The sequence below is a fragment of the Schistocerca nitens genome, chromosome 1 (genome assembly GCF_023898315.1).
Source record: "Schistocerca nitens isolate TAMUIC-IGC-003100 chromosome 1, iqSchNite1.1, whole genome shotgun sequence".
Classification (NCBI taxonomy): Eukaryota; Metazoa; Arthropoda; class Insecta; order Orthoptera; family Acrididae; genus Schistocerca; species Schistocerca nitens.
The window spans coordinates 1,183,601,328-1,183,619,318 of record NC_064614.1 but is presented as its reverse complement, the minus strand read 5'-3'; the positions used below and the strand labels follow the sequence as shown (position 1 = coordinate 1,183,619,318).

General features: G+C 40.0%; 1 protein-coding gene across 3 annotated transcripts in view; it reads left to right on the top strand.

Annotated features, from left to right (window-relative positions):
• LOC126200732 (uncharacterized) overlaps nucleotides 1-17,991 on the top strand; it is a 67,077-nt gene that overhangs the window by 35,727 nt on the left and 13,359 nt on the right. For all 3 annotated transcript variants that reach the window (XM_049936731.1, XM_049936733.1, XM_049936732.1), the window contains exon 5: nucleotides 15,538-15,910. In XM_049936731.1, the coding sequence (XP_049792688.1) occupies nucleotides 15,538-15,910 (373 nt within the window). The remainder of the gene's footprint in view (nucleotides 1-15,537; nucleotides 15,911-17,991) is intronic.

The window sequence follows — 17,991 nt, the reverse complement described above, 5'->3', positions numbered from 1 at the left end:
GATAGCTGTGTTTAACAGTGAGTGAATTCAAGAATACATCCATAGAAAAGAGAAAGATCCAGTTAGTGTCCAATTACAATATTAGTGACGAACATTAGGGGTCCTTCATATCATAACAGAGTAGTATTAAATGGGGCAAATGCAGAAAAATTGGAAGTAGTGAAAGTAAATGGGAGACTTCAATTTGCTGGAGGGGTCATCGGAAGGTGTGGTGCATCGGTGAAAGAAATGGCATACAAGATGCTAGTAGTCAGTTATTTCAGGAGTTGAGTAGGCATTATAGCACACATCAATGTATTAGGAGATACTGCTAGAATTGTAACAGGTCAGTATAGTTTATACAAAAGTGTGGCAGAGATTCTTGGTGAACTTAAATAGGAATACTGAAAGAAAAGTGACATCACGAAACCTTGTGGGGTAAAGTCGGAGAACTGGCATTCAAGGAAGACTGTAGGAGAATCGTGTTCAGATGTCAGTGTAACTTTGTATAGATACTAGTCATCGGCCATGTACGTAAATGATTAGCCTTGCAATTCTCTGTGACAGGTAGAATGGCCACCAGACAGTATTATTGTTTGTTTGTTTGTTTGTTTGTGTATTTGTTTGTGTGTAGTGTTGTTACCAGGCCAGGGGTGTGAACAGTATCGGATGCTGAGTGATCACTGTGAAGGACACAGTAATACTGCGTACTCATGAAGACAGCAGTATCAGTAACTGACAGGTTGAAACGGGTCTTATTGTGGGTCTCCATTTTGCAAGCTAGTCTAATTGTACAGTATCCAGATTTATGGGCATTTCAGATGTGACAGAGACTGTGATAGTGGGCCACAAGGGAATATGAGGCCAGGCATGTCATCAGGGTTCTGGTAGACCACTGCAAGGAAGTATCACCATATTATGCACCCAACCTCTTGGCATCATCCATGAGAAATTGATGCACTCCCTGTAACATTCTGTGTTGTCTTTTACCATTGATTGGAGACTAGCAGCTGCTGGTTTAGACTGTTACAGACTGGTTAACCTAATAACTAATTTTAGTAAACTATTAGAAAGGTTTGGTAATAGATGGCTTTGTTGGTATTGGGAATCTAGAAATCTCCTTTCCTGATTCCACCATGGATTCCAAAGATCCTGAACTAGAAACTGTCATATGATTAGAGATGCCTTTGTGCACAATCGACATTTGATCGCAGTATTTATTTTATGTACAAAGACCTATGATACAGCAAGATGACATCACATTTTATCAACATTGTGAGACGTGTTTATGAGGAAATTTGCAGTTCTCTGTACTTTATGACTTAGGTTGTTTAGAGTAAGGGTGGGCATGACCCTCAGTAGCTAAAATGTGCAGGAAAGTTATGTTTCTTAGGGAACACTCTTTTTGCAATTGCAATAAACAAGCAGTTGACCCTATAGTCACAGCAGCACGATATGTTGGAGATCTTTAAAACTTCCTGGAAGATTAAATCTGTGTGCTGGACTCGGGACCTTTAGTCTCACAGGCCAGTGCTTTACCACCTGAGCTACCCAAGCACAAATCATGACCCGTGCTCATAGCTTTACTTCCAGCAGTACCTCATGTCTCCTCCTACTTTCCAAACTCCACAGATGTTCTCCCGCAAAACTCGGGGGACAAGCACTCGTGGAAGAGAGGCTGGTAGAAGTAAAGCTGTGAGGACAGGTCATGAGTTGTGCTTGGGTAGCTCAGTTGGTAAAGCACTTGGTCACAAGAGGCGAAGGTCCTGAATTTGAGTGTCGGTCCGGCACACAATTTTAATCTGCCAGAAAGTTTCATATCAGCACATACTCCAATGCAGAATGAAAATTTCATTCTTGATTATCATTACTTATTTTATAGTGACATATCCTTATGCACAGCAGAACACCAACTTCAGGCAGCTATGTGGGAGACACAAAACACTGCTTTTTGTCAATTAGATCATGTGTTATGCACTTACGGAGAATACAGTCCAAAGCTTTACATGGACATCCAACTGCTGGAACTACTGCACAGTATAGTATTTTTTTATTTCTTTTTGATGATAAATTTTTATACAGGATGTCCCATTTATCTTGAACACACTAAATAACTGTTTGTCCAGATGCAAATTACAAAATGTTTCAAGCAAATGTACTTTAGCCATCTGGGGGACGTCAATCAGCATGACTGCCTTTGTGGTAGCTTTGTTTTTTACAAAGATACAAACAGCGGTATGACTTTTTTAAATGGCACCCTGTATTTTTTTATTTGGTAATTCATTTCCTCTCCTAAAGACCTATTCAAAAATGTCACAGTGTACCCTTCACTGAAACACAACATTTGTCAACTGGAGTTAGCTGCACAGACTTTGTCACTAGCCTGAAGTTCCACTGATAACCTGTATGCATGACTGTTTTGCTGCCTCCTTTACCCTTGTGCGGTCCCTTGGCTCACTTGGTCATCCTAACAGCAGCAATGGTGTGTTCCCTGACATGTAGTAAAGATGGAAAAATCATATAGAAAATCCATTGATATCAGCATGCCTGTTGGACCCATGAATTTATTGTAAATAACATTACACCCCTTAATTGGGTGATTAGGGTAGAGAATTTAAGAAGGAAAATGGATGGGTTGAAGTTACAGTACCAGGGTGAACAGGACTTTACAGTTAACTTGGTACAACACAAAATCAAATAGGGTTAATTCAAGAGTAGGCATAACAATTAAGATGAAAGTAGGAATTTGGGTAAGCTATCCAGAATAGTACAGTGAATGCATTATCATGGACCAGACAGTCATGAAGCCAGTAGCTTTCATAATAGTAAAAGTTTATATGCCACCTAGCTTTGCAAATTATGAAGAAATTGGAAGCATGTATGACAAGATAAAGGAAGTTATTCGTGTAGATAAGGAAGATGACAATTTAACTGTGATAGGCGACTGGAATAGGAAAAGGAAGTAAATTAAAAAAAGTAAGAGAACATGGACAGGCTGAGGGAAATGTCAGAGGAAGCTGTGTGATAGAATTCTGCACAGTGCTTAATTTAATCATTGCTGTTACTTGGTCTAATAACAGTGACAGAAGTTTGTATGTGTGGAAGAGTCCTGTGGAACTACAGGGTCAGATTGATCATATAGTGGTAGGACATGTTTCAGAGTAACCAAATTTTAAACTGTAAGGCATTTTCTTCCAGGGGCATATGTAGACTTTCGCGACAATTTATGAACTGCAGATCGAAAGTGAAGAAATTGCAGCAAAGTGGAAAATTAAGGAGTTATGAACTGTATAAATTGAAGAAACTAGGTGTTGATAGCTTCAGAGGGAGCCAAAGGCAATGTTGAACCGAAATAGGAAAAGCAGACAAAGAAACTGGATGAGTTACTTTGAGAGATGAAATGGGGAAGAGCAGCATAGGTTCACAAAGGTAAAAAAGAAAGGGTCTAGTAGAATTCCCTAGAGAACACAGTAGATATTTAATTTGACAAAAGGCGAAAATATAAAAATGTACCACATGAAGCAGATGAAATGGAATGCAAACCTGTAAAAAAAAGAAAAAAGTTTACAGAAAATGTAAAATAGCTAAGTGGGAATTGCTAGGGAATAAATGTAAACCTGTAGAACCATGTTTAATTAGGGGAAAGATAGATGCTGCCCATAGGAAAGTTAAAGAGACATCCAGAGAAACGAGGATCAGCTTATGAATATAGTGTTCAGATTGCAAGCCAGGACTAAACAAAGAAGGGAGGAGGGGGGGGGGGGGGCGGCACTGCAGTCACATGGCAGTTGCCAACTTTTAAAAGTGGAGCAGTATAGTGTGAGATTATTAGTACACAAAAACATGGAGTGGAGTGGAGAGTTTGAAGTACCTAGGAAGCTTGATACAGGAAGATGGAAAAAAGGACAGAGAAATAAACGAGTGGGGGAGAAAAGCAGAAGCATTTCAGAAGAAGTGTCAGAAGCCTGATATAGAGCAACGATGTACCCCAAATCAGTAAAAAGGTTATATACCGGTCGTACTATGACCCTATCCTGACGTATGCATCCAAAACCTGGGTTATGAAAGGAAGAGAGAAAAGCAAAGTACAAGCTAGTGCGATGATATTTTTGAGGAACAGTATTGGAGTGAGAAAGATACAGGTTAAGAAATGAGAGGATCAGAGAGTTAATGAAGATGGAACCATTACAAGAGGAGATGGAGAAGTTAAGGCTGAGATTGTATGGGCATGTTAAGTGAATGGAGGAGAAGAGGATACCCAGGAGGATATACGAGATGAAACCGGAAGGAAAGAGACCAAGAGTAAGACTGAGAGACAGATGGCTGAAAGGAGTGGAGGAATGCATCTAGAAGAAAGGAGAAGACTGGATTGAGGTGAAGAGGGAGAGATGATGGCAAGACAGAAGACGATGGAGAGGCTTATGTTCCAAACAGACCCAGCCATAGGCTGAAAACTGTCAAAGATAAAGATGATGATGATGATGATGATGATGATGATGATGATGATGATGATGACCACCACATTTCTCCCCCATAACTCCTTGCCATTGTCGTAAACTGGTCGTGCCAGAAATGATGCTTGGGGGGGGGGGGGGGGGTCTGAGTGCATGTGCCACTGAAGAGGCAAGAGCCGGAACTTCAGCACATGAGAAGTTGTTGCCCAGATCATTACATTCATCTTGCAAATGGCTGGAAACATCAGCTGAAAGACCAGCCTTAGGGTGCACACCATTGCCTAGGGGCATATCGTCATCTTCTATCAGCAGAGGCACAGCAGTAACTGGAGGGTTTAAGGCAGCCCACTGGCAGTGCGAGAGGGACCCAACTCCTGTGACTGGGGTGACTGGCACTGCAGTGGTGATTATAGTGCTGCTTCAGTGTTCATTTTCTCTCTGTGTGCACAGGCAGTTCAGGAGCCAAAGGTGGCTGAGGCACCACCTCTGTGAATGTGACACAGCCCACACAAATGAAGCTCTCTCTCTCTCTCTCTCTCTCTCTCTCTCTCTCTCTCTCTCTCTGTGTCTGTTTTTTTACACCACTTATTCAGCCTGGTCAGACGCTGTACATCATAGAATGAGTGGCTCAAGACTTTGGTAATAACTCCCCGTTCCTGGCACCTGTCAGCCAAAAACTCTGAAAGACCAAATCAGTGGAGGAAGAGCCCACCACTGTGGAGGATGTAGCAGCTGAAGCAGTGTCCTATGTCACCATCCATGTTGTGGTGGTTCTTTAAGTATTGGTTTTTATATATTATGAAAAGTTGGAGTTCATGTTATTGTGCCTGCATCACAACTGGCAAATTACTTAGGTCAGTGACTCAGTTGTGGTACTTCTCGCAGTTAGTTTGCCCGACACGGTGTTTTTATATTAGACACCACCAACAAACAAAATTCCTGATATATAACTGCAGTTGTCGTTGAAATTGATTATTTGTAAATTATTTTTACTTTTGCGAAAGTGCAAGGCTAAGGAGATTCTTGCAATTCCGTTAAGCGGGGATCGAAAATTTTTTACTGAACTCAGTTTACTCAAATATGATTCAATATTGGAAATATTGATTACTTTTATTGTTTCAATGGAAGAACCGCTAATCAAGAGAAATCTCCTACATTTACATTTATTTTTTATTTGTCAAAATTACAGAATATTAAGATATGTATTAGAACCCTGGGCTGTTATCATTTAGAACAATGACGCTGACCTCGGCACCTATGTTCCCCTATAAAATTTTAATAGAGAAGTTAATTTGACCACTTCATGAATGTAGGAGATGGTACTGATAAACATTGACAACTCTTTTTAAGTAATATTTGATTATATTTAAGCTAAATATTATATGAAACTTACACGTTTTTGGGCCTTGTCACAAAATTGCTTCTTACACTACAAAGAAACAAAAGGGAAGAGCAAGTGATCTTTTGCAAAAAAAAAAAAAAAAAAAAAACTGAGATTGCAATTACATTTGCAGATTGTATTAATTTTTGCAGTGTCTTCGTTATTTTTCTGAGATAATGTTCACGATTCGTTAAGATGTCAGTTTTGGTATATTTGTGAAGTTATTCAATATCATTTTTATCATGTTATGTGGTGTAACACCACAGTGTGAAGTATCTTCCAGTGGTTTGCTGTTGCATAGCTTATAACCCTACCACTACTATTGTAATTTAGTATGCTTTTACCTAAATAACAGAAACTCTTTGTCTATGTTACCACATATAATCCTCTTACTAAAATTTAGTTTAGCTTCCAAATAAAGTACCCTACAAGATCATAGTCTAGTTTATAGGAAAAGATAATCAATAGAGTTACCCTTTTTACAGGATTGGACCGTATGTTGTGTCGAATTGTTAAGTAAATCGGACTATTCAATTCTTTTCCTAAGATCTTACCCAGTGGTTAGATAGAAATGCAGTATGAATAATATTATAGTGAAGCTAGGACAACTCAGTTCAAAGTTCATTTAGTGGTTTAAAACATGTACTAATGGTCGCCAGCCTATCCGGGCAATGAAACGGTGAAGTATTGGAAAAGCAGAAGTATGAATTTTGCCTACTTTCTTGCTACTGTTTAATTTGGTTCTTCAAATAAATTTTACTCCATTTAAACAATGTTGGACTACACCCTTATACATTGTGTTTTTAAAAGAGGAAAAAGCCCAGTAGATAACTTCAAGGAAGCTAAAAAAAATTTGGCCAGGTGGACCTCTAGAAAATAACTTTCCATAATCAACAAACTTAAACACTAAAATACTTAGATACTAAAGAGCACACTTTTATACTGAACATTTCACTTCAAGAAAACCTCTTTCTTACTGGAATTTACTTTCAAAAGCTATTATTCTTTGAACTAACTCTGTATAGTCATTTAACATATTCTAGTAACTTGGCTACACTCTTATCGAATTTTACGTAAGCAGACTTTTACTATAACACTTTGCAATAGTTACAAAAAAAAATAAATAAAATTTAAATGCTGCCTCTTCATATTAAGTTGGCGCTTCATAAATCTGTAAAACAGGATGCTCACGTTAATCACACACCAGGAGGGAACCCTATAGAGGTGTATGATTAGGATGAAATAACTGGGTGAACCAGTTCCTTTAAAGTTAAAGAATGATTATTAAAACACAGTTTAAATTAATGGTTCATACTGTTCAAAAGAAAAAAAAAAATCTTATCCAGTGGCTGTAGGCTTGGGTATGGCAACCAATTATGACAGCTACACTACCCACAGTATGGCCTGCAAGTATCTTGCGGTATGGGCTCAACTTCTCTTCTTGGCGGGGGGTGGGGGGGGGGTGGGGGGAGGGGGGGGGGTCATTCAATTTTACATACTGTAGCCCAACAACTTGCAGGTATGCCATATAAGCCATTTGCAGTCTTCATCTGAGGCAATTTTGTGCAAATTTGCAGGCAAAGCTGCTTCTGCTCCACAAAGGTGTGGGCTCAATCACTGCTGCCTACAGGCTGTGTGACTTACTTCCAGCACTTACTCTATGCAGCGCGCCAGTTCGCCCTTGCCTCCTTTTCCACTCCCCAGAGCCACTTTCATTTCAAACAAAAGCAAACTGGCTTTTACATAATACGTATTTCTTACATTGTTCCTAAGCATGACCATTTCTTAAATTGTCAAATTTACATTAACATGATCAATTTATACACACAGATATTGTAAATAAGTCATCAGAAAATTATTTAACATAATAAACAATGCACATAGTATTTTACATACATTACTCACATACAATGCAAAAAACTTCAAACTCCAGTATAGCACACTTTACTTTACATCTACAGAAAATATAGTGCCAAGATGTGGAAATTTTAAAGCAAAAATGTTATAAAAATTTAAATGAACCATAAACAAATAATGTTATAGGCTGAGAACAGTAGGAAGATAGAAAGAACTCTAAAGCTTGTTCCGATGTATGGGAGGTGTTGAACTTGTTCATGTGTTACTTGAAAATTCTGATGAAATGTTCCATTTCACCGTTGGATTGGGGGTGGAACAGTGTACTTATGACATGCTTGATGCTCTTGGCATCGCAAAACTGCTGAAATTCTGCCGATCTGAACTGTGGTCCATTCTCCGAAACCAACACTTCTGGTAACCTTAGATGCAAAATATTGATGTCAGGGTCTTGATGGTGCTAGCTGTCATGGTGGAGTGCATGGCCACCACGAACAAAAACTTGCCGAAGGCATTTACCACAATAAGCCAATGAGAGTTCCAGCAGGGACCCTCAGAGTCTATATGGAATCATTGCCAAGGGCACAGAGTGTGGGCCAGTTGAAAAATTTTTGTGGTGGAGCAGCCTGATGCTCCGCATATGTTGAACATAGTGAGGTTAATTGTTCTATTTGAGCATCCTTGCTGACTCGTGCAGTGCTTAGTGCATACGATTCCCCAATGGTGTTGATGGAGGAGGTGAAGAATTTCTTTCTGAAGCAAACTTATCACAACAACGCAGGACTGGTCGTTGTTTGTATGTGAGAGGATGATACCCCACTGGGATGATAAGCTGTGCTGAAGCATAAAATAAGTGTATAATTGGATTGCTAATCTGCTTAATTGAGTGTGACCAACCGGTGCAGAGGCACTGCAACAGAATGTTTAGACTGGGTTTCACAGTCCTGGCTGAGGAATCCATCAGTGGTGGATGGGAAAACCATAAAGTGTTCCATTGTCCTGGACATCAGTGTGAAAACAAGAATCTTCTGTGGTGTTGAAAGACAAATCAGTGCTGACTGGTAAGAGAAAAAGTGTCAGCATTTGAATGCTTAGCCGTTGGCCTGAACACTGTTACATACTGGTAGTTGGAGAGAAACAAGGACCAACACTGCAACATTTGCACCATGCATAGAGGACTAGCTTTGAAGGGCTGAACAACGAGGTAAGAGGCTTGTGATCATCATAGAGTAGAATTCTCTGCCTACAAGTATTGGTGGAATTTAGTCATCCTATATGTGACAGCAATAGCTTCCTTCTCAGTTTGCAAATAGTTGCATTGTGCTTTAAGAGTTTGCATGTGAAGGCAGTTGGCCTCCAGCGATGACACTTGGTACAAGAGAACAGCACCCATCCCACAAAGAATGCATCAACTGCCAGCACAATTTGCTTGATGGGATCAAAATGAACCATACAGAAATTGCTCAGTCAGGTGTCATTCAGTTTCTGAAATCCAAGTTGATACTCAAAAGACCATTCAAATACAATGTTCTTTCATCGAAGGCAATGCAATGGAGCTGCAGTGTGTACAGCAGGTGAAATGAACTGAATGTAATAAGTGAGTTTACTCAATACAGCCGGGAGTTCACTGACAGAGGAGCTGGGAGGTCCCAGATGGCAGTATAGTAAGTATGACAGCAAGTGATGGATACCCTGAATGTTGATAATGTGTCCTAAATTTTCAACCTTCGTCTGGAAGAAGGAACGTTTGTCTTTATTACATTTTCACCCAGCATCTGAATGCGCTTGAAACAATAATTTCCTGAGATGGGAAAGATATGTATCAGGGGTATGACCCGAAAGTACTTTGTCGTCCAAATAATACGAAAATAAGGAATTGTAGCAGTCAGCTCTGATAAGTACTGTTGAAAAATTGCAGCTGCAGACACGCTCTAAGGGCAACCATAAGAACATAAATAACCCCATGTCAGTGTCAAAAACTCATTGAGACTGTTCATCTGAGGGAAGCTGGAAATAATCCTGTGAAGATAATCTTGGAAAAGAACTGAACTACATCAAACTTTGCCACAAGTTCCTCAGGTAGCGGGAACGGAAAAGTTGGTCACAGTCTGCGAATTTCACTGCCTTGAAGACTGCACATAAGCATAAGTTACCTGAAGGTTCTTTATTATCACCAATGGGGATGCCCACTGACTGGCTGCTACAGGGGAAATAGCACTATTGTCCTGCCAAGATAAGAGTTTCTGTGTTACTGGGTCTCTGGTAGTGAAGGGCAGGCTGTGATTGGCAAAACTGTGATTGTGCCTTGTCCTTCATGGTAATATGAGCCTCAAAATTATTAGCTTTTAGACCATCTTGACAAATTCACAAAATTCATCACAAAGTTCAGCTAACCTGTCAGAAGGCACAGAGAAAATATTGCCTTGAATGTGCAGACCAAAAAGATCAAGAGTCAGTACTGGTATCACTTTCACATGAGCACAAAATTGGGAACGAGTGTGTTTCACAATACGAAATGTGGCAGGTAGGCTGTAAATACCTAGTAAAGAAATGTCTGTTGTAAGCAGAAAGAGTTGTCTGTGACATAGTTAGGGCTTGCCTAACAGTTTATATGTGCTTCTATTCAGAAGACTCATGGACACTCATATCCAGTTGCATATAAATTTTGCGTTTGACAGTCTGCAAAGTGCATAAAATTTACTAGCCTGACAGTGGATGGAAGTAGGCTGACTACTTCGCATTTGTGCAGACAGACTGACTGACTGAATGAATGAATGTGGTCATGCTTGCCACTATGACAGTACTTAGTGTCACAGCAGGGGTACATCTGTTGCTTGTGTGCAGTGAAACACTGAGGGCAGGACTTAACTCATCTAGCCTACTGCCTAACACACTGGTTTTGTTTATGATACTGCCCTTGCTGAGACTTTGTGTGCTGTGGGGCTTGAGCAAAGGGCACAACCTGTTTACCATTACTCTGAACTGCACCAATAGGAGTGGAATCAGTCTACTGCTGCACTATCATAAGAGTCCTAATTCCAAAACCTGTTGCTAGCAAGGATGAGAGTACTTAGTGCCAGCAAGGATGAGGGTACTTACGAATCTGTTCATGTATCTAAAGATCACACACATTTCTAGTAGGGCATCCCTGGTCAGAATGTCCACATTCAAACTTGAATTGCAATGACATGTAAATCCTTGCAATTCAAACACCCATTGCTTGTGTGCCTGATTAGGTTTACTACACAAATTAAAGAATTTGTAATGCAGCTGCCGCATTAATCTGTGCAGCTGCCACATTAATCTGTTAATCATAGTACTTGTCTAGTGCAACAATTAGTCCACAGTAAGGAACACTTTGAGAGTGGGTGGTGAGAAGGAAGTTTGCAGAGTAACTGGTAAATGGACAATTTGGTTCTACACTCAGCGTGATGTGCCATGAAGTGAGAGTTGAGTTGTGTGCGATAATTGAATCATTCCTCATGTTGAGAACCAATGCACAGAATGGCAGTACAGGGGCTGCTTGCTGCAGTGGTGCTGGGGGTAGTGTCTGTTTGCTTGTGCAGCAAGCAGTCTGGTCATCGTTTCCATGAGTTATTGTATTTGCTGTGCCTGAACCTGAAAAGTCTAACTTACTGAAAGTTCTTGCGGGGTCTGGCCGTGATCGAAACACACCACACACCACACACACACACCACTTGAAGAGAAATAGAGTTCAACCTTTAAGCTAAGCTGAAAGAAAGTATAAATTAGTCACTAGAAATATCGGCTTCTGAAAAGCACAAAAATACAGTATTGCAGGGTAAATGTTCTGTGTTCAGTGTTGCAGGTGGCTAATGGCCACGATTCTGTAAGAAAACTTGCACAACTGTTACAGGGACTGGGACTGGGGACTTCTAAATGTTGACTGGCATAGCACGGTGTCGGTAGTGCACAAGACCGTACAAAATACTTGTATGAATTATTTACAGAAGAATGGAAATATTGGTAGAAGTTACATCAGAGAAGATCAGTTATGATTCCTGAGAACTGTTGGGACAAATGAGGCAATACAAACCCTCCAATGTATCTCAGAAGATATGTTAACAAAAGGCAAACCTGCATTAATAGTATGTGGAGATTTAAAGGGTGATTTACCAGTTGTAATGTGTCTACCCTCTTTAAAATTTTGAAGGTATCAGGTATAAAATACAGATAACAGAAGTTTACCTACAACTTGTGCAAAAACCAGACTGCAGTTATGAGTTGGACATGAAAGGGAAGCAGTTGTTGAGAAGAGGAGGAGATAGGGTTGTAGCCTATCCCTAATGTTAAATTTGTACATTGAACAAGCAATAAAGAATACCAAGCAGAAAATGGCAAAGGGAATTGTAGCCAGAAAGAAGAAATAAAATCTTTCAGGTTTGCTGAAGATACTGTAGTTCCATCAGAGACAGCAAAGGACTTGGAAGAGCAGTTGGCCAGAATGGACATTGTCTTAAGAACAGATTGTAATATGAAAATCAACAAAAGTAGAAAAAGATAAATTTATATCATTGAATTAAATCTGGCAGTGCTGAGGGTATTAGGTTAGGAAATGAGGCACTAAAAATATGGGTTTTCCTATTTTGGCCACAATATAACCAGTGATTATTAACCAATGATGATGATTCTTCTTCTTCTTCTTCTTCTTCTTCTTCTTCTATACACGTATAAATTGAATTCCCTCCACAGTTCTGTCTGTATGTTTGTGCTAATCTCTGGAATGATTGTAGGGATCTTGATACAGTTTTCACTACTCAGTAGATTGACTTACCAGGAAGCTTTGTGTGTGTAAATTATAAATATTTCATATAAATTGAGTGAATTGTATTGAATGAAGCCAGTGTGAGAACAGTGACATTGAGGTCAAGCAGTAAATGGCAGCTCTCCTTGGAATCATCCACACATTATTGCGTGGCATGGGGTACTTTACTTTGTACCAATGCTACACACCAGAGGGCACTCTGCAGCAGCAGCAGCAGCAGCATCACTTTGGGAAGTACAAGAAAGCTCACACAGGAGCTTGCAGCTCCCATCATTGCCATGAGATGTCATTTTAAATGCCAATTAAATATGGAATAGGTAACATTTGTGCCTCACAAAAAGTTTCTGAGCATGCACTTCCAATATTGTTTGTTATATGAAAGTTATGATATTGTGCTACCTAACATTGTTCACTGAATTTAAATCATAACATGATGCAGAGCCCCATAATCAATATTACCATTATGGCAGACAAGTCGCCTCGCCGTAGACGCTTAGCGCTGCACAAATCTGGGGCATGTCACTAATCTGATATAAATTTAAGTGTTAGGCACATGTTGGTGTTTCCTTTTTTTGGTAGTGATAGTCTGGAGTGTAGCCTTGTACAGAAGTGAAACTTGGACAATAGACAAGTCGGACAAGAAGAAGATAGCTTTGAATTTGTAGTGGAAGTAAGTGTGAGAGGGCAAAACATGTAGATGGAGTCAAAGGTAAGAATACAGTAAGCATGTTCAATAAATGCAGGTTGTGGTACTTGTGCAGAGATGAAGATATTTGCACAGGATTGACTAGTATGGAGAACTTCACCAAACATATCTTCAGAGTTAAGACCATAACAACAATATTAGTGGAGATTCTGTGCACTGAAAGACAGCAAGTGCTACCACATAAAATCAGTATTATTTACAGTGTTTAGATTGAAACTTCCTGTTTAGATTTTTTCTCCTGCCAAGTCTCAAGTATCTCTTGAGCCTCTCTGTTCATGTCCCCCCCCCCCCCCCCCCTCTCTCTCTCTCTCTCTCTCTCTCTCTCTCTCTCTCTCTCTCTCTCTCTCTCTCTCTCTCTCTAGTCGGCCCCCCCGTCTCTTTCCTGGGTTCTGATTCTACTCTGTGATAGCCTTGTACTGTCTGACAAAATTTACCCCATCATTGATTGTTGTTGTTGTTGTTCTCCCCCCCCCCCCCCCCCCGCACTTTTGTGTGTGTGTGTGTGTGTGTGTGTGTGTGTGTGTGTGTGTGTGTGTGTGTGTGTGTGTGTGTGGGTTGGGGGACTTAAATTGGTTGCTCCAGCTGACCAACTTGGTGCTAAATTGTTTCTCATGTAAAATATTTGTCTACAAGATGAGCCTCAGGTAGTTGAATACTGTCCCATTAAAGGATAAAATCATGACATACTGCTCCAGCAGAAACTTTTGAGGAGACATTGTTGTGTCTTCTTAAATGCTGAGTTTCACTAAAGTGATTAAAATACAGCAGAATACAAGAGCTTGTTTCAAAGATCACTGTGGCTTTTAATATTTCCTGCTGCAGTGGGTACTTAATGAAAATTATGTAACCTGTCCATGTGTTGCCTTGGCAGGGATGTCTCCTGCCCCTTATCCTGTTTTAATCACTTCATTGAAACTCCACATTTATATTTTCATGGCAAAAAAAGGGAGGAACATATGGCAACACAGCAACTTCTATTTTGGAAAGTACCCCTATGTATGGGGGTGTCCAATAAGTATGTTTCCTTATTTTATAAGAACATACACAGTTATGTTAAAATAATTTTGACATTTTACAATGTTCTGTTAATTTTCTACATAGGTGCCATGTTTTTTCCAACCTTTTCGATCATGCGAGCCAAGTTCTGTTCCAACCAGCGTTATACCTGTGCTTGTGTTGAGGAATCTGTGAGGTGGTGTCAAAAGATGATGACTTCAATTTTTGACTCACAAAGTTCTCTTCGTTCTTCACATTCAGCTTGAATGACCCAGATGGAGCTCAGAAGATTAACACTGGAAAATGTTCCCATATACTCTGTATTCCCCTGACCTTTTCAGATGTTCTAGTTCAAAGGGCATATGTGAGGTAAGGCCTTAACATCAATGGTGAACTGGTTACGAGCACAAGACCTGACCTGGTGCACTACTGGTTTGGAAAAATGTGTTACTTTACCAAACCTGCATGGAAAAAACATGGCAACTAAGTAAAAAAGTAACAGAAGCAATGCGCAATATCAATAAAATTATTTCAACCTGATAAATTGTGTGTGATGTTTATTTACAAAATAGGGAAGTGCCCCCCATACATACTGCATGTGTTAACACATATTGTTCATGCTGGTGTTTAGCTTTTTGCCAAATAGTACCATATTTATGACTCATGTGAATCTACTGGTCACAATACTTTGCTACATGGAATTCTTTCTTTAGCGACATGTTTCTGTAGTGTTTAGAGTCATTGATCTTCAAACACTGATTGTACACAAATTCAAAGTTTCTAAGGTAAGTGATAATGATGGGTGATAGAACGTACTCATTTCATTATTTCCAAAACATTTTTATTTGTATTTAGACTTTTGAACAGGGGTACCTCTCAACTTGGTAAACTTTAACTGATCATCTTTCGTTTGACAACGAACCACCATTGCAGTGCATTAGGTAAATGACATCTTGGTGTCATTCGACCAAGTCAGTATTTATTCCGTGTGTCTGCCTTCACAATGCGAAATACAATCCTACTCTCAACTTCACAGATGGCTGCTGTGCATGTATATTGTTGGCAAATGACAGTGACTAGATTATGTGGGCTAGTGCTCCTCTACTCCGATATCGACATAAACAACTTTCATATTAGCTGTTTTCCTAATTTATTACTGTTTGTGATTCCCTGTGGTTTCTAAAAGTCTATCCTTTTGGCTGGCCCATTTAATTGGCATTTACAGATGTTAGTTGGATAGCTTGACTCAATAGAAACTCAAGATGATTGTACAATTTGGTTCTAGTTGCTCCTTTTAGAGTATGCAGTATTGTAGTCTAGTGTAACATAAATTAATTTTGCAAAACATTTACCACAGATATCAATTTGCTTGTTCTCGCAGTTAGAAGGACCTGGGCCACCTCCAGCAGTTATCACACCCGGGGGAAAATGCTTTGTATGCAGCAAAGCCGCTGGATCAACAGGATCGCCCCTCACAGCAGTTACAAACACTACAAAAATCCAACTCCACCAAAAACTTGGTAGAGTTGTAGGAGCAGAGCTGGATCTCATTGTTGATGAAGATGGAGTACTTTGCCATGGTTGCTGTCGTCTGCTGAACTACATGGATCGAATTGAAGTGGAGCATAGTATGCTCACAAAATCAATTCTGAATTGTATGCGACGGACGTTTGGTTTTGGTTACGTGCAAGGTGATAACCGTATGCCAGAAGCTGTTCTTGCCAGTATAGAAGATCGCAGCAAAAACTCCATAAGTGAGTCACAGTATTTGGTTTTTTTGTGTATATGGTCAGTTTGTTTAATATTGCTTGCTAACAGGAAGTGTTAAAACTAATTTTCAAGGATTTCAGCATAAAATGGAGAAAAGGGGGAGAACCACGCAATTATTCTAGTTGAGTGAGTTGTTTATGGCAACTGTGCTGAGGATTCTGATATGGTGATTGTGATGAACCTTTTATGTTCTTACAGTAGAGAGAATGTTGTAATGATCCCATCTATTCTATTTGTTTATGTTAATATTTTTGACAGCAGTGTGTGGATAGTTTCCCATTTTTCTTGTTTGTATTGTTTTGTTATTGTGGAAGAAAACTCTGAAGTACATTACCAATAACACATGAAAATTTAATGTAAAGCTTTAATCTTTCATTTCTGAATAAATTCATAATTTATCTGAAATGATAGAACACAGCAGTCACCCTTTTCTTTCAGGTTTTATTTGGGGAATCTAGATTTCAGCTAGTGCCTAGGCACTGTCAGTGCTCTATTTCATAGACTAAGTCTTGAATGAAATGTGACAGAAGTCTGAACAACAGGCGACTAATGTACTAAAACGTGAAATAAAGCACTGATAGTGGCTAGGCACTAGCTGAAATCTAGATTTGCCTAATAAAACCTGAAAGAAAAGGGGGACATTGCTGTGCTTTGAAAGTCGTATCACTGTTGTTGTTTGCACCCACATTCCTAATTAAAGGTAACTTCCTATTATATGTTATATAAACATTATGGAAAGGACTGCTGCTAATCACATAGACAGCGTTGAGCCACAGAAAGGCATAATGAAATGAATACTAGAAATATTTAACCTTTTGGACAAAGTCCTTCCTCAGAAGCACATTCACACAACTTGCGCACGCACACACATGGCTCCTGTCTCCAGGAGCTAAGGCCTGACTGCGGCTGTATCAGATGTGAGCAGCAACTGCTGGGTTGGGTGTGGACGGCGACATGCCTCTGCCCAGATTGGTGCCCACATCAGACCCAGTCGGGCCTTCGTAAGTGCTCCTTAGTGGTGAGTAGCAATCTATCCTTTCCATATTGTTGTTATTATAACCTGAACTTTCTGTTGCTTTTAGACACTGTGCAACAAAATTAAAGGATCACTTTTTTGCACCCTGCCATTTTCGACCATAGCAACACAGAAATTATAAATTTGGCTCAGGGATGCCTACAACCTTTCTCTGCAATGGTGTAGAAGAGTGGACCCCTGGACATCACCCTCAGGCTTAGTGATGCTTAAAGAGCCATGGTATCGACATGTTAAAAAAGAAAAAAAGCCCAGACCTCATAAGTTCCTGTGAGATGTAAGGTGGGTTAATTATGGCGTATTGGCACCACATTTCACCAAAATCCTGTGCAGTGTATCCGTAGGCATGTAACACTATGGGAAGTTCATCACACAACCCTTTACGTACATTCCATCCATTCCCTTGATGCCTGTGCAATGGAGGTCGGAACCACGGCACGGAGTGTTGAAATCTCGTGAATTTTCTAATGGGTGGCCGACGAAAACATTTCATAGACAACACAATGTGCAACAGGATTATGTTCTTGAGAAACTTTAGACACCCCTGGCACTCCCTGGATGATTCATTCCTCCTCTAAGGACAGTGTGGAGACTACAACCCCATTTAACATGACCCCATCCCTTTGGAATGAGGTGTGACTGTAGTTTTTGCTCTGGTGTACAGATTGGAACCACTAGGGACCATTCAACAAAATTTGAACATGATTGGAAGGTAAAGTGTGTCTGTTTCTTCACCCCTCCTTTTTTACACCCTCTTCAACCATGTGCACAGGAGGGTGCGATATTGGCATGCAGGTGAATAGAATGGCAAAATGGCAAGAGGTCCCTGTAAGACCCCTTCGCCTTCAGTAACACTCTTGGTACCACCTGCGCACCTTCGCTGGGCACTACAAAAACGCAAACTGTCATTTTTGGCCGCGAAATATGTGAAAATGAATGAGCCAGGAGACTGGATGGTTTCAGTCACACTCTTATGACACCTCTTAAGATCTTGTTTAGATTCTGAGCAACAGTATTTCTGAAATGTTTCCC